General features: G+C 41.8%; 1 protein-coding gene and 2 long non-coding RNA genes across 4 annotated transcripts in view; 2 read left to right on the top strand and 1 right to left on the bottom strand.

Annotated features, from left to right (window-relative positions):
- LMAN1 (lectin, mannose binding 1) overlaps positions 1–3,950 on the top strand; it is a 59,892-nt gene extending 55,942 nt beyond the window's left edge. For both annotated transcript variants that reach the window (XM_030192997.1, XM_030192996.1), the window contains exons 12-13: positions 2,332–2,450; positions 3,693–3,950. In XM_030192997.1, coding sequence (XP_030048857.1) covers positions 2,332–2,450; positions 3,693–3,729 — 156 coding nt within the window. In that variant the 3' untranslated portion in view covers positions 3,730–3,950. The remainder of the gene's footprint in view (positions 1–2,331; positions 2,451–3,692) is intronic.
- A 482-nt stretch (positions 3,951–4,432) lies between these two features.
- Positions 4,433–19,185, bottom strand: LOC115462910. Its single transcript, XR_003940970.1, has 2 exons — positions 13,359–19,185; positions 4,433–7,974 (listed from the first exon to the last, which is right to left on the bottom strand). It is a non-coding gene; the product is annotated as an uncharacterized LOC115462910 (long non-coding RNA).
- LOC115462911 lies at positions 5,611–15,037 on the top strand. Its single transcript, XR_003940971.1, has 3 exons — positions 5,611–5,694; positions 9,895–9,896; positions 15,023–15,037. It is a non-coding gene; the product is annotated as an uncharacterized LOC115462911 (long non-coding RNA).
- Positions 19,186–20,304: the final 1,119 nt, after the last annotated feature.

The following is a 20,304-nucleotide window of genomic DNA, read 5'->3' as shown; positions in this document are numbered from 1 at the left end:
AGTAAGAGGTGCAGCAGTTGCCCTGGAAGTGGCCTAGATTTGTCACTAGGCAGAGTCTCACCTCCCAGCAACCTCCACAGCCCACATCACAGGGACAGAGAAGGTGCAAGTGGACTTGAGTCAGAAAATATTGAATCCAAGGGAATGCAAGTTCAACTTGTCAACCTTTTCAACTCCTGGTAGTTTGGTGGTGGTTCTGTGCTTTGACCTCACGGCAATGGGTCAGGACACTAATAGAGGCATATTTTCAAAGCACTTAGCCTTCCAAAGTTCCATAGGTTTCTATGGAACTTTGGAAGGCTAAGTGCTTTGAAAATATGCCTCAAGTGTACACAATTGTTTTAGCCTTGGGAGGGAATTCAGTACAACAGAGACCAACACCTTAGTGCTACTCTGGCCCCAGCAGGAGCCCCTCTGTTTCTGTCCTGGCCACTAATCAGCTGATTGCTTTGAAGGGTGGCCAGTCACCATTTCTTCCTCTTTGTAGCCTCAGACTGGTTTCACCAGCTGTAGTACATGGATCTGATATGCCTTCTGGTGGAACCTCCTGTCTTACTCCTAGGGGATTGGGGAATCCTCAGGCAAGGCCTGGTAGTAATGGGGAATCCCATTCTCAGTCTGGCCTTTGAGAGGTGGTGTTGGAGGCAGAGTAAACTCTTCTACTTGGTCATCTCTACTCTCTTGGCTTATGTGGGTGTCTGGTGTCGCATTGATGCCTGTAGACTTTTCTGTCCACATAGTAGGTGCAGGTCCCAGATATTCTGGACCTTTTGCAGAGGCCTAGAGCATAGCCTGGTCCTCAACTCCCTGATGGTGCAGTTGGTGGTACTCTTGTACTTTAGAGGCAAGTATCCTTGGAGCGCCTTTAGTGATGCAATCAAATATAGTCAAGTTTCTGTGGGGAGTGAAACATTTTGATCCCCATTCCGGATGATTCTTCTATAGTGGAACCTTAACCTGGTTTTGAACACCCTTTTGGGGGCCTCCTTTGAGCCCTAGAAAGAAGCTTCGGTTAAAGATCTTAACCCTGAAGATGCTTTCCCCCCCCCCCCCCCCCGGTGGTCTACATGACCTCTTGTGAAGGGACCCATTTTTGTCCTCCTTTGTAGTGGGGGTGGGGTGGTCAGTCTCTCTCTTAAGACTGTACCCACTCCCTTCTGAAGGCGGTATCACCGTTCCATGTGAATCATGTGGTTGTCCTGCACGCCTTTTTGGATCACAAATAATTCAGATTCAGCCAGAACACTCAATAAGCTGGATGTCTGCAGAGCCTAGTTGTGGTATCTGGAGGTCACTAAATCTTTTCGCCTAACAATCTTTTTGAACCTTTTCATGGACGGCCTAAAGGTCATGCAACTTCTTTAAGTCTTTGAAAGCTTGATGGGTTAAGGCTGCCATTGAAACAGTCTGTGTCATTTGTGGAAAGATAGTACCGGTGAGCTTGAAGGCCATTAGACCTGAGCTTAGGCGTCATCCTAGGCAGAGGTGCAAATGGTCATGCTTGAAGACATCTGCAGTGCAAGGCGGCAACGTGGTCGTTGCTACATTTATTTATAAAACAGTACATGGTTGACATACTAGCCAGAGACGATGTGGCATTTGGCAGAGCTGTGAGTCAGTTGGCCCTGACTGCTCCACCCTGTACAGTATTGCTTTTATACAACCCACTTTCCTGGAGTGGTCTAGCAGAACAAGAAAGATGAAATTTTATTCAGACCTGTTAATTTCCTTTCCTTGAATCCTGCTATACCAGTCTAAGGCATGAGGGGATATCTTTCGAGCTCAACCTGTAATCTGCCTCTTGTGGTTTTTTTTTTTTGTTTATGGTTTCCACAACTTTTTATGCTGCAGTAGTGTGGCACACTAGAACTAATTCTGCTTTGGCAATAGCATACTGGAGAATTCCAGGCTGCACCAGACTATATACCTGTGATGTCACTGGAATAGTTCAGAATCTATATCTATCTGCTGGTAGGGGTACTCGATCGACTTGACTTGTGTAACAGAATTCAAGGAAAGGAAAAGGGTATGAATAAATTTTACTCTGTAGGGTTGTGTGTGTGTTTTTTTAAGTATGATCAAAAAATAGAATTTGTAAAACTGAGCAGTTAAAATTTGAGTTCACAATTTTAAACTGTTATAGTAATGACTGTTAGATGAATATAAATTTGTTTGCTATTTTTATAGGTTTACATCCAATATGTATCTAATCAAGGGACACCGAACTGATAGTGTTGCTGTATAGGTTACAAACATTTTATTTTGTGTTGAAGTATTCAGTATTGTGTGTTAATTGTTTTAAATGTTTTTGGGTTTTTTTTTCATTTTTAGCCAAGTGAAAAGCAAAAATGCGCTGATTTGCCACCATTTCCATCTTGTCTATCAACAACATACTTCTTTGTATTTGTAGCTGTGCAGACATTGTTACTCATTAGTTATATGATGTACAGGTGAGTTTGTAGATGGAACTGGATCATGTTTTTCTGCTGATTGTATATTGCATGATGTAATTTTTACTGTTGGTCATTTGTTTATTCAGGTTCCCTTTGTTTAAACCATTCAGTGTGACATATATGCAGTTATAGGGGAATTCAGTAGGTGGGGGAACTTTATATATCACTATGGCATGGTTGGGTTTTGCTATGGCATAAAAGGTGAAATAGATAAGTGGTTGGGAAATGTTGGGCTGGAGATGGTTAGGTCATGTTAATATTGAAGACTGCAATTTTTTTTTTTCTGTTGGTGGTTAGTTATTTAAGGGAGGTTGTGTGAGTAGTTTAAGCTGTATGTTGTGAACTGCCATTATAGTGTTACCCACTGCAGTAGTAAAGCACTAGTTTAGAATTTCACTGGGGAAAAACTGCAGCGCATATAACCTGAAAACCAATGTGTTGATTCTAGCCTGCTAATCTGCTTGCATAATATCAAAATCCGTGGATACTTAACGGTGGAATTAGAGAACAAGTTTTCAAAAGTGAAGTCATATATGTACTTTATCTTGGAAAGCAGCCCAAAAAAATCCAGTGCCAATCACTTGCACATTGTTATTCTGTAGGCATTTTTCCCCAGTGAAAACGGTGCTTGTGTTTTTGTGCTTTCAAACATACAGAAGTGTGCTGCATTGCTTCTGTTTTCCTCCCCACCCCCAAGAACACCTCTGAATTGCATTTAACAGTGCACGCTCCAAAGGAACATCATATACTTTTTACTCCTACACAAGGTGGACAGGTGGTGGTTGGGTTTTCTTTTGTTTTTGTTTGCTTTTTTTTTTTATGGGGGGGGGGGCGGGAGTCAGTAGCTTGTTTTACCTTATTTCTGTATGTACATAGCTTGCGGGAATGGCGTTATAAATTGGCTTCAGTTTTTACAAATGGGTGTCCTTATGTAACAACCAGAGCAGCTTTCCAAGCTTTTATGTCGGTGAAACCTAGACTTTTCAGAAAACAGTGGGCAGATGTTCCACACAATTAGGGTTACCATATGGCTCCAGAAAAAGGAGGACAGATTGAGCCAGTCTGGGTTTGACTTCCATTACTTTCAATGGAAGCAAAACCTGAACTGGATCAATGTGTCCTCCTTTTTATGGAGCCATATCAAATTGCTTGAATTCAGATGGGTCATTCCATGTGTGTTAATACAATGACTGTAAATGAAGGTTTTTAACCTTATTGTTTCTCTTTCTCTGCCCTTAGGAGCCAACAGGAAGCAGCAGCCAAGAAGTTTTTTTGATGAGCTCTGTGTATGTGTGCCTGTATGCATCTCTTGTATGTATGCTCACAGCATTGCACAGGTTTCTACAGGGGGAATTTTTCTAGTCTCTTTAAGTACTTTGCTAGATTAAATTATTGAAATTCCATTTTCCATATGTGAAACAAAAATCTCTGGTTTATAATGTTACAACAGATGTAAAAAGAACTAACATTAAAACAAAGACTGATGTGGGAGGCCTAGATTTTTTTTTTTTTTTAAACATTTATCTCCAGTTTGGTAGACTTGATTCTTACTTTGCAATGGAAGGAGGCATGGGAAATGGGAAGCACTTTGAGTTTTTAAATCCTTGTAGACTTTATTATTTTATGTCTGCTTTCCTGACCCTACTAACAAAATTGTTTACGCTCAGCCAGCGGCAGCCTGGCTTATGAAAATAATTGTAAATTGTAAAATATTGGTACCAGTGCTTCTGGGGGGGGGGGGGGAGGAGGGGAGTCTTTTACCAAGCTTTGGGTAGTGTTTTTAGCTCGTGGTACAAATCAACTGGCGGTAAATACCGAGATGCCCATAGGAATATAATGGGTGTCTCAGTGTTTACCACCAGCTGATTTCTACTGCATTTTAAAAATGCTACCGCTGCTTAGTAAGACTCCCTTAGTTTGGGGTGTTTGTCCATTGAAATCAGCATTATAATGTCTGATTCCTTTTTTTTTTTTTTCCCCCAAGGGTAAATCAAAAGGTTTCTTATGGGAAACGTGTTTTTGACTGGGAAATGGCAATGAGAAATGGGGCACCATGATTTGCTGAAGAGATCATTGTGTGATAACAGTTCAGTTTCTTACTGTGCAGATATTTACTGACTAGGTGAAACATTTCTTAAAGTAATCATTTTATAAATGTGACAAGGTTTTCCTTGTTTAGCTGTTTCTCATGCGTCAAAAAAACACCCAAGAGGGCGTTGAGACTTCATATCATATACTCCCTTGGGTCATTGCTTCACAATTTTTTTTCTTTCTATTTCCTTGTGTAGTTTCTGTTATTGGAAAGCTTCCTTTTCTGTTTTTATTAACTGGAGTCCTTGCATACCTCACTGAAGTGGGTTTGCTCTTAGTTAAAGATATGCCAAAATGGAAGATTTAAGCCTTTGGATGGCAGCTCCAGGGACAATGTTGGAAGAGATCATAAGATGCTACAGTCTTCATTAATCTAAATTCTTTTTTCTTTGACTACGTAAAAAGTAAGGTAGATTTGGAAAGCTTTCAAGAATGCTTGGCATGGCAGGTGGACCACAAGGTGCAAATTTGGTTTGGGGGAATGTATGGGTGCTTTTTAATGGAAGAAAGGGATGCTGTTTTTCCTTGGCGAATGGTGAAGATATTGACCAAAAATGTATCTTTCAGTCTTGATTTAAAGATTTCTATTTGAAAGATTATAAGCATACAAAAGTTCTTGTTCTATAGTGGTTGCTATGCTGTCCTTTGCAAGATTACAGGAGGATTTGTTTTCCAGGTACAATAAAATTTAAGCATTCGGTGCATTTCTTCACGGAGAGCAGCAAGGCCTTTGGAATAGCCTGACCAGTGGCGAATTAAGCATGGGGTGACTATGACTGTACCAGGCTTGGTTTTTATCTCATTGCATGCAGGGAGAAGTAGTTTTGATATCTCAGTTGATTTTTAATTATAAGGGTTAACACGTTTGGATATTTTATACACATTGAGGTAGAACCAGGACTTAGCTTGTCTCCTACAATGTTTTTCTTGCTATGTGGAGCCATGAAGAGCTCCTGAAAAACTTTATTTTTGGCTGTTGAACTTGATGTAAAATGAAATAACAACAAAGAATGATTCCTCCTTTTTTGGGGGGGGCGGGGGGAGATACTGTAATCTTGAGTAGAACAAATAAAGCAGGTATTAAGTTCCAGGCTATAATATGTTTCATTTGGAAACAAATACATAGTGTGTGTCCCTATGAAAACTGTTAGTCTTAGTTGTAAGAAACATTTTTGCACATGTTGGTGGGTCCTCTTGTTAGTTTACTGTTTTAATATGTGTTCTGATACCTTCAGTTTATTTGGTACATTAGCAGTCTTTAAGCTTATGTAGTTTTGTCATTTTTTACTATATTTTGACACCACTGTTTACCAATAAGCTGTTAAAGGAGAAAAAAAATACCCAACAAGGTATAAAAGCATGGCTCAGTCAGCCGTCTTTACATGACCTTAGGAATTTTTATATTTTTCTTTCCTTTTGAAGTATTATGCATTAAAATATTTTTGAAGGATCAGATCTAGAAATAGAGACAGCAGATGAAGTTTAGGGACTATTTTTGTCTGTAGAGTTGAATATATAGTTCATGAACATAGAAGATGATTTAAAGTCTAGAATTGTGTTCAGTTCTAATTGTTTAGAACTTCCATTTACAGTATCATAAATGCCTCTGGCCCTGTGGAACCTTGTAGTATTGAAAATTTTATTTTTGAAACCCTACAGTATTTGTATTCAGTGAGAACATATATTTTACAAGACCAGTATTCCAGACTTTATTCATTATTAAATATGAATGCCTTCAAGAGGACCAGTACAGGACACACCACCAGTAAAATTCAAAATCTGTATGATTCTAGTTAAGCTACACTTTTAATAGATGTTTTCCCAGCATTTTGATGGAGAGCAATATTTTTAAGAAGAAACGACTGTACCATATCTCTGCTTCCATGTCAGAAACAACTCTTCCTTGCTACATCATTGCTTCCTTTTGACTGAACGGCAGCCATCTGCTTGTATCATCAAACAAATGAATGTTAGTCCTTGCTTACGCTCTGAGATGTTGATTGTCTTGCCAGCTGGAGTTGCCACCCTCCTCCTCGCTGGCATGAGATCTGGAGTTGCCTAAAATCGTTTTACATAGAAGAATGGGCTTGTATGTGTTTCGTGTAGATTGCTGCACTCTTATCTGCTGTGAAAAAGAAGAATTGAAGACTTTTGAACTGTCTTATAGATAGAGGTGCACGAGAGTGACAGTGGAGGAGAAAGCTGAGATAGTTAAAACTGGTGGTGGAAGAAGGTAAAAGGAGAGAAAGATGACTGGAGAACCAAAAAAAATAACAAATACTACACAAGAGACAGATTTCTAATTTCTGTTTAACAGATTGCCAGTTCAGTAGATACCCCCCCCCCCCCCCCCCCCCCCCCCCAATATACTGTAAATTGCTTTATCGTCCTACTAGAAAGGGAGCCTCTTTTCCCCCTAAACATCTGGTACTTTTTTTGGTTGTATTTGATGCAAGATCTATTTCACAATGAGTTGCTTGACATTCAGAAAGGTTTACGGGCATGATGTGGTTCTCTTAAAATTTGTAGCAGCTTGGGTACAATTTTATCTACTCTTTAACCATGCTTCTTACAGTATTGTACTCTGTGACTTGAGTGCAAGGGGTTATGGTGGCCTCTGTTGGAATTCACTCCCAGCCCTTCAGAGGACCACCAGTGAGTCAGGTTTTCAAGATAGCCCTTCTGAATATGCATGAAAGATTTCCCTTACTCCACCTCCATTGTGTGCAGATTTTTTTTTTTTTAGACTGCAGATGAGCATTCCACCTGTGGTACAAAGCTCTTATGAATGATCAATGCATGTCACATTCACAATTTCTGAATTTGACATAGTAATTGGTATTTATGTTGGATTTATCATTTTTAGCCTGATTGACTAGAACCATTGACTTATGCTGGAACAAGTTATCCACGTGACCCCTGACGAGGGCGCATTGGTGAAACATGGCCCATGTTAGGTTCTCTAATAATTTTTTGTTCCTTCATACCAATTCTTGGGGCCTATTGTGCTTTTTGTTTCTGCTATGCAAATGTATTATGCATATACATTAAGGATATTCTGAAAACCTGGCCTGTTGGGCAGTCCTTGAAAACTGGCAGTAAATACCACAGTTTTAGACATGAGCATCAAATATAACATTAAAAACTGAGGTGTTTGAAAAGAAAGAGACGTATACTCTTCAGTTTTAATAACCTCATTCTGTTTCTTATTTGATTTGGAAAAATGAGTTATTCCCATGTTCTGCCAGGGGATAGAGAGCTTGCAAACCAGAGTACAGCTCTAATTTAGGGCCCCTTTTACAAAGGCGCACTAGCATTTTTAGCATGTTCTGAATGCTAGAAATTCCCATATATTCCTATGGCCGTCTCTAGCGTTTACTGTACCTTTGCAATAGACACCCTTAGGTAGCCACCAGTGTACACAGTGCACCTGTTTTATGTTTAACTCTGTTTATTGGTAACACAACTTATACATTGTTCCAACATGAACATGAATGAAATCTTGTATTTAACATCATCTCCAACTGCGTCACCAAGCATTTTATTTTCTCCCCCCCCCCCCCCCCCCAATGTTAATTCCTATCCCTTCCTTCCCCCCCTCCCACCCCCCTGCAGAAGAACAGGCAAGTATTCAAACATTTAAAAGTCTACTTCTAACTCCAGGTGACAACGATCTCCAGAAGGGGTTCCAGCAGTCCTGGAACTCTACCCCCCTTTCGGATTGCCAGTCCTGTATGTCTAGCCTTTCAAGTCTCATCAGTTCAATCAGCTTGACCCGCCATTGCTGAATATTTAGGCACTGTCCAGTAGTCCATCCTGCCAGGAGTAATTGCATTACTGTTAAAGTTACTTTATTTGCAAAAGATTTATAGCCTTTTGGTGTTGGCAGTCCCAGGCGGGGTCTGCCAAACAACAGCAACACATCATAGTACCACTTAGATCTCCACCAAGAGGAGACCTGGAACAGCACCTCCCTCCACAACTCTTCCACCTTCCTACATTCCCAGAACATGTGTCCAATTAATACTCCTGCTGTACCACACCTCGGGCACTCTCCCCAGGGGGAGGTCCCCATGTGGAATGCTCTGCGGGGTGAAATGTACATTCGGAGCGCAAATTTATACCATGTCTCCCAGTGCTCAATGAATCTGGACCTTTTGCGAATGCCCAGGATAAAAGACTTGAGGTGTTCCTCCTGAATAGGGGTTCCGAGATCCTTGGTCCAGGCCTCCGCTAATTTTTTATAATCCAGTTCTGAGGCGGAGTCCTTGATGTGTCTGTGGTAGAAGGTCATTGGCACTCGTTGTTGTGCTTCAAAGGAGAATGCCGTCGACAGTTCCTCCCTAACATCTTCCGCCAGGTCTGCCCAAGGCAGCCCCCGTATATAATGTGCCAGTTGGTAATAGTGCCAATAATCTTTGCTGGGGATACTGTACTCCCTTTGTAATTCCGCAAAGGGTTTAATTTTCCCTTCGTCATTCACTGCTTGTAACAGATATTTGAGTCCTTGTCTCTCCCAGCGTTTAAATGTTGGGTATAGATTTCCCGCGGGAAACCGCGGATTGCCACATATGGGTAGAAATGGTGTTACTCTCGACGAAAAATGGTGTAGCTTACACACCCAGCGCCACGCGGCCCGCGCCGCCGGCATTATACCTGACTGATGTAGTTCCGTAGGGGTCTCCTTCCCTGTCAGATGCAGGAGGCATCCCAAGTCCGCAACCGGGGACATCCGTCTTTCCAGAGGGGTGTTTGAAAAATCTGAAGTTCGTCTATGCCAGTCGTTGACATGGCGCATTCCGCAGGCGACAGTCACATGCCGTAAGCTCATGAGGCCCACCCCTCCATATTCCACTGGGGTGCACATCATCCTCAACGGGAGTCTTGGCTTCCCTCCTCTCCACAGAAATTTATTTAAGAGTCTGTTCTGTTGCCGTTCATCCGTTTTGGTAAGATAAAGGGGCACTGTTTGAAAGACGTATATCCATTTTGGAATAATAAACATATTGTATAGTGCCACTCGTCCAAATAGGGATATCGGGAGGTTCTCCCACCCCTCCAGCTTTGATTTAGTATCTGACAGCAAAGCAGTTAAATTAAGTTCATGAAGTTTCTTCAAGTTTGCTGGAATCTGAATCCCCAAATATTTGAGGGAGTCTTCTGCCCATCCGAGAGGGAAGGGACCACGCCAGTCGCCCTTCACCGAGGGCATCAGTGGGAGCGCCCAAGATTTATCATAGTTCAGTTTAAATCCAGAATAGCGTCCATAGGTCTCCAGGCAGGTCATCATGCCCCGGAGAGAGCGTGCCGGTTCCTCTAACACTAGGAGTAGGTCATCAGCATAAGCCAGAAGTTTGACCTGCTCCTGTCCCAGCGCAACCCCCCTTACCTCCTCCGCTAACAAAACAGTTCGGAGCAGGGGTTCCAAGGCTATAGTGAAGAGGAGTGGTGACAGGGGACAACCCTGTCTCGTCCCTCTCATTATCGGGAATCGCGGGCCCTGCCTTCCATTCACCAATAGCCCTGCCCAGGGTTCTCTGTAGAGTGCCCGCATCACCTCCATACACCACCCATCGAAACCCATGTGTTCTAGCGTCTGGAAAAGATACGGCCAAGCGACCCTGTCGAAGGCCTTCTCTGCATCTAGGCTCACCACCAGGGCGGGATTCCCCCCCGCCCGGCAGCGAGCCATCGCCAACAACAGGCGCCTAACATTAAATGAGGATTGTCTCCCTCTGACAAAGCCCACCTGTTCTTGGGTCACCATCCTAGCAAGGGGTGCTGCCATCCTCTCTGCCAGTATCTTAGCCAGTAGTTTTACTTCTACGTTTATGAGAGAGATAGGTCGGTAAGATGTCACTTGCTCTCTGGGCTTTTCTGGTTTCGGGATCAGGGTGATTAATGCTGTGTTTTCGTGTAAGGGAAATGAACCTGACTCAACTATCTCCTCAAAATAGGCTAGCAAGTCTCCCATTACTTCTATCGGTATGTTTTTATAGTATTCCGCGGAGTATCCATCAGGTCCCGGGGCCGAACATGTCTTTAAAGTCTTTATCGCTGCCTGAAGTTCATTAAGTTGCAAAGGTGCATTTAGGGATTCTAGTTCTATTTCCGTCAGTTTGGGGACCTTCGCCTGCTCTAGGTAATGTTGTATCTCCATGGGTGTCCCCGGCCCCCCCTCCTCTGCTCCATATAAGGAGGCAAAATATTTCGTGAACCGGTCAATTATTGCTTTATGATCGTTTATTGTCTGTCCATTAGGGCCTTTAATCGCTTCTATAATTCTAGAGCCTCCCCATCCCTTAATTAGCCTGGCCATCAGTTTCCCTGATCTGTTTCCAAAGCGCTTAAGTCTGTATTTCTGATAATTCATGGAGTGGGTTGTTTTCTCATGGATAAGAGTGTTTAGAGCGACTTGTGTCGCCCTGAGGGCCTCCATTGTGTATGTATTAGGGTTTTGGATGTATGTCCTTTTAGCTACCTGGGTTTGTTTCTCTAACTGTAGGATGCTATTCGCCATTTGTTTTTTCCTTCTGCACACATAGGCAATTATATCTCCTCGCAGCACCGCTTTCGAGGTTGTCCAATATAACTTGGGTTGGTCCCTATGTTGTATATTATATTCTTTAAATTCGGCCCATTTTGTATGTATATATTGATTGAAGTGGGGGTCCTTAGCCAAGTAAATTGGGTAACGCCAGCCTGGGCCACCCCCTCCCCCCTCCACAGCAAATTCAATGTCCGCCCACACTGGGGCATGGTCCGAAATCTCTTCAGGGCCTATGTGGACCGCCTGTATCCGGGAGAACAGGGAACGATCTGTTAGTATGTAATCTAATCGAGCCTGGGTATTATGGGCCCTGGAACGGTGGGTGTAGTCCCTTTCCCCCGTATGGAAGGTCCTCCATGTGTCCACCAATCCCAGAGTGTCGGCGAAAGTCTGCCACATCTGTGTTCTATACCCCCGATAGTATGGGGACGCGGTCGCCGAGCAGTCTAAGGTGGGGTCAGAGATCAGGTTAAAGTCGCCCACTACCATCAGCTCTCCCTCCCGGATTGCCAAACATCTAGCTATCAAACTTTGGAAAAACTTTTTATCCGGTACGTTAGGACCATATATTACTAGTAAGTGAAATTTTATTCCCTGTGCCCACCCTTGGAGCAGTATATAATTCCCTTGTTCTCCTCTTTCAATTATTGTAAACTTACAGGTCACTCCCCTCCTCACTAGGACAGCCACTCCCCCCTTCCGTCCCTGGGCCGAAACTGCATAAACCTCTTCAACCCACTGCTTTCTCAATTTTTTATGCTCTTGGTCTGATAGCCTCGTTTCTTGTAAACAAGCAATGTCTATTTTATGTCTCTTTAGTGCAGTCAAGATTTTTGTTCGTTTTATGGGGGAAGTTATTCCCCCTACGTTCCATGTAGCTAGCCTAATTGGCATGTTTGTGTCTTATGGTGCTGGATTGCATGAGTCTTAATCCTATGTATTATATCCAATTCTTTATCTATTCTTCCTCCCCCTATCCCTCTGGAACATCTGTCTTCTGTTATTAATCGTTGTCTCTCCTGCCCTGATGATTGGTTTTCATAGATCATTAGTTGTCCGTTCTTCTTGTCCCTCCCTCCCTCCCCTCCCCCCTTCACCCTCTGCCAAAACCCTATGTGCCCTTCCAGCGCTAGCTGAAAGTGGGGGATCTCTTGTGACGCTAGGGAGCCCCGACCCCCGCCTGCCCCCCCATTCCCTGTGCTTCCCTCACCTTACAATCTGCTTATGCTTCATGACCAGACTCCCGCGCCTGTCCAGCAACTCTCATTCTCCCGTCAATAATCCACATCCATTCAGAAATGCTCGTGCAGGCTGTACTGTGTCAAAATATTGCCATTTATCTTGGTAAAAGATTCGGAATCGAGCTGGATATGTTAGCATAAATTTAATTTTTTTCTTGATCAGTATTGTGCAGAGGGGGTGAAATTGTCTCCTTTTTTCTTGTATAATCCGGGAAAAATCTTGAAAAATTAGTACTCGTTTAGTGTTATAGGTCAGTGAGTCTCTCTTCAATTTGAATCCCTGCAGGATTTCTTGTTTATGCTTATAGTTCAGTATTTTTGCTATTACCACTCGGGGTCGATTAACATCTTCGTTTTTCCGGCCTACTCTATGGGCTCTTTCTACCACCAATGGCCCTCTTGAATCAGTCAAAGCCAGTTCTTTGCCCAGCCATTGTTCCAGCCACTCCGCCATGTTAGCCTCCGGTATGCTTTCAGGCAGGCCAACTAACCTTATATTATTTCTCCGCGAGCGATTCTCGAGATCGTCGAACTTGTCTGTCAGATCTACCAGTTGCTGTTTCAAGCTGACAATCTCAGGCCCATGCGTTCTAACATCGTCCTCCAGCGCCATTACTCTGGTCTCCACATCTCCCATTCGCGTTTGCAAGCCATCAAAGCCCGCCGCGTAACTGTCTAGTTTTTCGGACAGGGAGTCCCACTGCGGGGCTAGTGCCTTCATGATCGCTGCTGTAATCTGTGCCAATTGAGCTTCGGAGAATTCCGTTCTCAATTCGTTCTCGTTGTCCGCCATTTTGTTTTCGCTCGCGAGTTTGTTTTTTTCTTTTTTCACCGCTTTATGCGCCATCTGAGCTGGTGAGCGGCGTAAATATCTGTCCATACAGTCCTCCGTTATGTGTGTTCGCGGGAGGGAGGCAACTCAGCTGATTTCTTTTATTTTGGGGGCGTTTAGGAGCCGGGGTCCCAGAGCTGCAGCGCTAAGCGTCCGTCCAGCTCACAGCATCGCGAGATCTCCCCGTGCACCTGTTTTAAGATGGTATCAGAAGTAGAACTACATAGACACTGAAATTCACCTGAGAGACTGAATTGTAAAATTGATTTTGAATGCTAAATAGAACTTTCCAGAATTATATTGTAAACTGAAATTTCAGCATAAATTATACCTTTTGATTTGGTTGTTGATGTCAAAATGTGGTGATCTAAAACTGTTTGCCTTATATGTGTGGGATATAATTTGGCATTTGCATTTATAGAGTCCCAGACAAGAAATTACATTTTTTTTTTAATGTATTTTATGACTGGGTAAAATAATTTTATCTAATGAAAATAACTTTGCACAGTTGGCTTTTATGTATAAATTGTTGATGAGCACACTATTCTTCAGCTATCTGAAACGAAAGTTACACACCACACAGTGAAGGTGACACAAGAATGGAGACTGTTGTCTCCATTGTTGTCACCCGCTGTGTGGTGTGTCCTCAAGACAGCGAGGGTCTTTTTGGTTCTTCTGTTATACCGTCATCTGAAACAAAGATTAAACATCTCACTTATGACTGCTTGTGTTAATGGCAATATCACAGGTGCCTCCAATTAAAGCAAGTTTAATTTATAATAGATTAAGAATTGTACATAAGTTGAGAAATGAGAAAGTGAGAGTTGTGTGTGTTTGGGTTGGGTTTTTTTTTTTTTTTTTTTGTATGTTCCATGTAAATCTGTTCACATTTTGTGCAGAAGTGACCAACTGTTTGTTCAATGTTAGAGAAACAGAATGAATACATTTTATGTCAGGTCATCAGCCTGGATTTTTTTTCTCCTTTTAAGTTCATGACTGAAATGATATGTACATATGAATAGATTGGACAAAGCCAAACAAATAATGGTCTGAAATCCTGTCCATAATGAGATGTTTATTAGCAGGTATGATTTAGTAGATCAGGTTATTAGAGCCCAGAAAAATCATGCAAAACATCCTTGTTAAGCTTTGAGTTTAATATTGCAGGTTGTTTTTCACCCCAGTTATTTTATATACGTTGAAGAATTTCGGCCTATCTGGGTTTAGGAGATGTAGATATAGACATTAATATGGCAAACAAAAAAAAATCACCTTAGTTTGCATGTCTTTTCAGTAAATCTTAAAGTAAATGCTGCAAAATATCAACTCATTGAAATTCCTCTGAAACTGGCACCAAAAATCAGATGCATTGGAAATGATTTGATCAATTCACTGTGACATCTGATCTAGTTTGATCAGTATGAATTTTTTTTTTCAGTTCATGAGCTGAAATGTTATATGAAATATAACCACTAAACATCAATAACATCTCCCAATGACTTTGATTTGAAGTGTAGAGAGTAACTTGAGTTGATAATGTCATTGCACTACAGCAGAAAACAGTATAGAATGTGGAAACACATTAACATTCTAAAATCAAAATAACCTTAAGTCATCAATAGTGGAATATTCCAGTGCCTTGCTGGTCTTCATACACCTTGTACATTTCTGCACATGTTTACTAAAGAATATCATTCAAAATGCATTAAAGTAGAAGTTGCTTTTACTGATTTATACAACAGACTTACACTTTTGACATGAAAGATCAAGTATAGAAATAGCAAAAAAGTAATTAAAAATAATGCCATCAGACTATTTTGATTGCATAAATGTTCAATCCCTTGGAACGGAGGAGTAGCCTAATTTGTAATACAAGGGTCCAAACCTCATCCGTTATACGAGAAAAAAAAATAGTTACGGAAGTTCAAACATGTTAGTGCTAAATACTAATTTTTGAGAAATTGAGCATTTAGCGTTCAGAATGGATCTGTGACCTTAGTCATACTTTCCCAGAGCCAGTTGCATTTATATGTGCAATTTAAAGTGTCCTGTAAGTTTTTTAAGTCATAAATGTTGGCCCTGCTGATGCCCCTCCACTATGAATGCTCCACTTGCATTATGTGCCTAGTCATTTTTAGTGCAGACTAGCTGTTAAGCATGCACCTGTCCAATGTACTTGGACCAAGCTTTCTTGAATTCAGATACTGTTTTTATCTCCACCAGGAGGCTGTTTCACAAATTCACTATCCTTTCCATGAAGAAATATGTCCTCTGGTTACTTCTAAGTGTATTCCCTTTCCCCTTCATCCTATGCTCCATCATTACAGAGCTTTCTTTTAGTTGAAAGAGACAAGCCTCCTGTGCATTTATGCCATGTAGATATTTAAACATCTCTATCATATCTCCCTTTTCTTCCAAAGTATACATATTGAGAACTTTAAGTCTGTACCCATTTGCTTTGACAAAGACCACTGACCATTTTAGTAGCCACCCTCTGGACCTGCCACCAGCCTGTTTATATCTTTTTAAAGGTGTGGTATCTATAATTGTACACGGTATTCTAAATTGTCTTGCCAGAGTCTTAGATAGGGAGCATCATCACCTCTTTTTTTCCTCCTGGTCATTCTTTTCGCTGTGCACCTAAGCATCCGTCTAACTTTGCTCTAATTCATGGTCAGCCTCCCTCATATTATCCATATTATCAGGGATGTCTACCTTATTACAGGTTTTTGTATCATCTGCAAAGAGGCAAACCTTACCAGACAGCTCTTCAGCAGTGTTTTACAGAACTGGCCCAAGAACTGGACCTTGTGGCACACTACTGGTAACATCCTTTTCCTTGGAGAGCTCTGCATTTGCCACTGAAGCTGCAGTGGCACTTTGAACTAGCTATCTCTCTGGATCTTTGCTCTGGTTCTCAGTTGACTGTCACCATTAGGCTACTCTTCCAAGTCGGGTATTGGTTTGTCTGCCTACCATTGAGGTCAGACTAGGTAAAATCCTATCGGTTAAGGTAATGGCACTAAATCTAAGCAGCCACTTCTACTGCTAGATTACCAGCTGCCCTTCAGTTATGTTTTGAATATTCTTATAATTCTTATAATTGTTGCATATTGAAAATAGTAGTAACTGCTATTTTAGATCAGTGCAACAAACCAGAGTTATAGCTAGACACTAGAGAATGGCATGGGAACAAAGTTTGTCCCCACAAGCTCTGACCCCCATCTGCACTAACCTGAAACAGTTATTTAGTACAGGGCCAGAGATATAGAAAGAGATGCTATACTGTGCAAAATATAAAGATGGCACATGCCAGGGATGGTGTTAGGGGAATTGTGACTAGGGCAACTGCCCTTGGCCCATGACCAGAGAGATCCCAAAGTCTGATGAAAGTGTAGCTGGGTAGTGGGCTTTGGAGTCCCCTCCCAGATTTCTGCCCTTGGCCACAGCCATGTCTAACACTAGCAAGTTGTACATTTCAAATCTGACATACTCTAATCACAAAATGGAAAATAAAATAAATTTTTCTACCTTTTTGTTGTCATGGCATTGTATTTTTAAAATTATGTTGGTCTTGGGCTCTGTCTGTGCTTCTCTCTTCTCTTAACTCACCAGGTTCTCCTGTCGATTTGATTTTTCTCTCCATGTCCCTCTCCATGTCCACCATCCATCTTCCATGTTTTGTGTCCCTGTTGTCTTCCATGTTCAGCATCGCCCTTCTGTGTCCCTATACTTCCCTGTTCAGTATCTCCCATGTGCTCCTTTTCCCACATCCATCATTATCTCCCTATCCTTTCCCCGTGTGTTGAACATCTCCCTTCTGTGCCTTGCCCCCTTGTGTCCATATACTATCCCAACTTCATCTCCCCTTTGTGTCTGTTTGTGTTCCCCCGCATGCACATCATTTCACTTTTGTTACCGCCCTGTGTCCAGATTCTCCCCTCCCTTTTCCACACCAATGTGTCTCCTCTCCTTCTCTTCCCCCTCCCATTCCAGCATCTTTCCTGCAGCCAGCCAGCAGCAATTCACAAAGGCGGGCTCTGTGACCTTCTGCCTGCCAAGTCCCGCCCTCTCTACTGCAACTTCCTGTTTCACACTAAACAAGAAGTTGCTATAGAGAGGGCAGGAGAAAGGCCACGGAGCCAGCCTATGTGAATTGCTGGTGGCAAACTGCAGCAAAGTGACACCAAAACCTCATTGAGTAACACCTGCAGGGGAGGGGCAGTGACTCCAGTACCTCCTCAGTTGACACCCACGGGAAGGAGAAGATGCTTTTTTTTACCATTCCCATGGTACGATAAAAAGTTGTTTTTTTGAGTGTTGCCGTTACTGCAATTTAGCTGTGGTAAGGGTAACCATGTCATTCTCTACTAGACACCCAATTGTGGGCGGGCCTGAGTGCAGAGTGGGTAGTAATAAGAACCTTGGCCCTGCCTTCTCATACCCTCCCCTAAGCAACCACGTATTTCTCAACCCCTTCCCCCGGCCCCTGTACATTTTAAAGACTTCATGTCTTTGCTGACAGCAAGCAGTGAATTGTACCTGCTGACCATAAGCCTTCTGTCTGATCTGGCCCCACCTTTGCAGAAACAGAGTTGTGTCAGAAGGAAGTCTTGGGCCTAGCACGAGCAGTGGGTGAGAGTTGCTGTTGGCAAAGAATTAAAAGCTTTAAAAGTTATAGGAAAGGGGGTTTGAGAGGTGGAGTTGAGATACCAGAATGCTTGTGGTGGGGACGGGAGGGAAATTGCTGGGAGTCTTCAGCTGGTGGGACTTCGGGAGCCCTGCTAGCCACTATTGGGTGGTCTTGAGCCTGAAGTGGGTGAGCCTGTGCCCACTCTGACCCACTTGTGGCTACACCACTGCAACAAGCTCTTACATTAATGTATTCTGAACATATTTTTTTAGGGAGCAGATTGTGCAAGGGTGCTAGTTCTTTTAGAAGGCACTGTAGAACAAAGATGGATCAACCACAGAACTAGAAATTTTATTTTCTTAAGTTTTTGAAGTATTGGGGTTTTATGTCTACTGTGATGCACTTGCTTTTATTCACCCAAACATGATTTCTTATTGGATGTGCTGTTGTATTTTAGTATGCAGTAATATTAAATGGAACAATTTTCTAGCCAATTTTATTTTAACCCCTAAGTATATGTCTGTTTCTGATTAATATAACTTGATGCTGGATGATGATCAGAATGCAATTTGGAACTAATTGTGAAAATTAAATAATATTTTTAGTATATTGTGTTTTTTTTTGTTTATATTAGACCACACTGTAATAGGGGCACCAATACATGTTACCAGCTAGGATCCAGAACTCGCATCCATTTTGGAAAAAATTACTAACTTCTCTAGTTTCTGAACAAGGTTTTTACACTAGCTGTCCTAATGTGTGGCTCACAATTTCACAGCAAAGTGCTTGAAAGTAACTTTTGGTTATTGATACAACTCTGCATATTCCATCTGAATCAGCACTTACCAGACTTCAGGCACTGACTCCTGTTGCTCCCTAGTGCTGCTGACACCCTTGCCAATGAGAGCCCGCCCAAGGTTGTGACCCACAGATTGGGAAGTGCTAAGATATAAACGGCACTGTTTTATGCTAAAAGTGGAATCAGAGATCCCACACCAGTCATCTGTTGCCACTTGACTGCAAGATATTTGCAGAGAAAGCATGCCATTAGTAAGGGACAGTCTTACTGCTCACCTGACAAAGAGAGAACTTACAGCATTTGGGGATAAGGAGGGGAAAGGACATCCCTGAAAAGCACTATATTTGAAATAGGCTCTTGACAGTGGCGGGAGGTCTTTTTTTTTTTTTTTTTAAAGCCTGAAATGGAAACATCCTGGTTTGATTTTGACTTCTTTCTCCTGGTGAGTTCTATAACTTCGTTTCCTTTGCCCCTTCACTGTAAATTGGTTATAATAAAGCATTTCAGTTTACATTTAGACCTTAAATATTTAACTGAAAATATATTCTTGTTGAAAAATTTTTTCTTTGTTATCCTTTTGGATTTAAAGGTGTGAATTCTAAAAAGATTGTATATCTTGATATTATTTGCAAATTATAAATAATAAAAAAAAATATTTATCTGAAAATAAAGAAGTCTTGGACTAGTTTAAAATACCCTAACACTTTTTAAACCCGCATTGATGTGATTGATTTCTGTAATGTATGTCACATCTTATTTGTAGCGAAGTGAATGATGGCAGAATATCTTTATTGCATTAATAATGATCTGACACAGACTGTGTTTCGGCCATAAGGCCTGCGTCAGGGGGCTGATAATGAAATGATGCAATGTGCAATTGGTATTGTGTGTACAATTGCAATCCATCTTTTAAAAAAAGTGCAAGGGTATAAACAATAAGGGCTTGGTCCAGTTAGGAAATCCACAGTACTCACTGCAAACCTACTTTCCTGCCAACAGTAACTGTTATTTTAGCCAGTTGTGGTGCAGAGTCTACTTCTGCTTGGGAAGAGGATTTTTGAAATCCAACTGTTGCTTCCACAAGTATGAAATTATTTTAACCCTTTCTGAAAGTTTGGAAAAATGTCATTGAATTTTAGGGGTCATGTTTGGGTGAAATTGTATAATGTGGTAACGGAAAGGGTTTTTAAAAATTTGAAAACATGGTTTGGTTCAAAATAATGTGACAAAGGCATCTGTGTGGCCTTTATTGAAATTCTGTGTAATTCTGGCTATGTTTTATGAAGAAAAATATTTTCCCATTGAAATCAATGGGGAAAATGGGTTTAAAGATGAAAAGTTCTCTGAGTTAAAAAAAAAAAAAAAAAACCCAAAAACCCCAGTAAATATTCCATGCACTTGTGCCTGAGTGGCTCTAGAGGATTATTTGGCCCCAGATGAGACCCTGTCACCTGGGTAATAGCAGTTGTAACCAATGTTGCCATGTGTGTAGGAAAACAGTGGAATTGGGCGGGTTCCTGTGGACCCCCCCCCCCCCCCCATAGGAAAAATTTAAAACACTGCTTTAAGCTGTTTTTTTTTTTTTTTTTTTTAGTGTGACAGGCTAGAAAATGAATGAGAGTGAGAGTTGCCTACAAGCAAGAGACTGCTCTGTCTGCTAGCGGTCAGAGGTGGAGGCTCTCCTGCCTTAGGCAGCCTGGTCCAA

Source organism: Microcaecilia unicolor, chromosome 2 (assembly GCF_901765095.1).
Source record: "Microcaecilia unicolor chromosome 2, aMicUni1.1, whole genome shotgun sequence".
NCBI lineage: Eukaryota > Metazoa > Chordata > Amphibia > Gymnophiona > Siphonopidae > Microcaecilia > Microcaecilia unicolor.
The sequence above is the reverse complement of the archived record's forward strand: the minus strand, read 5'-3'. Positions and strand labels throughout refer to the sequence as shown.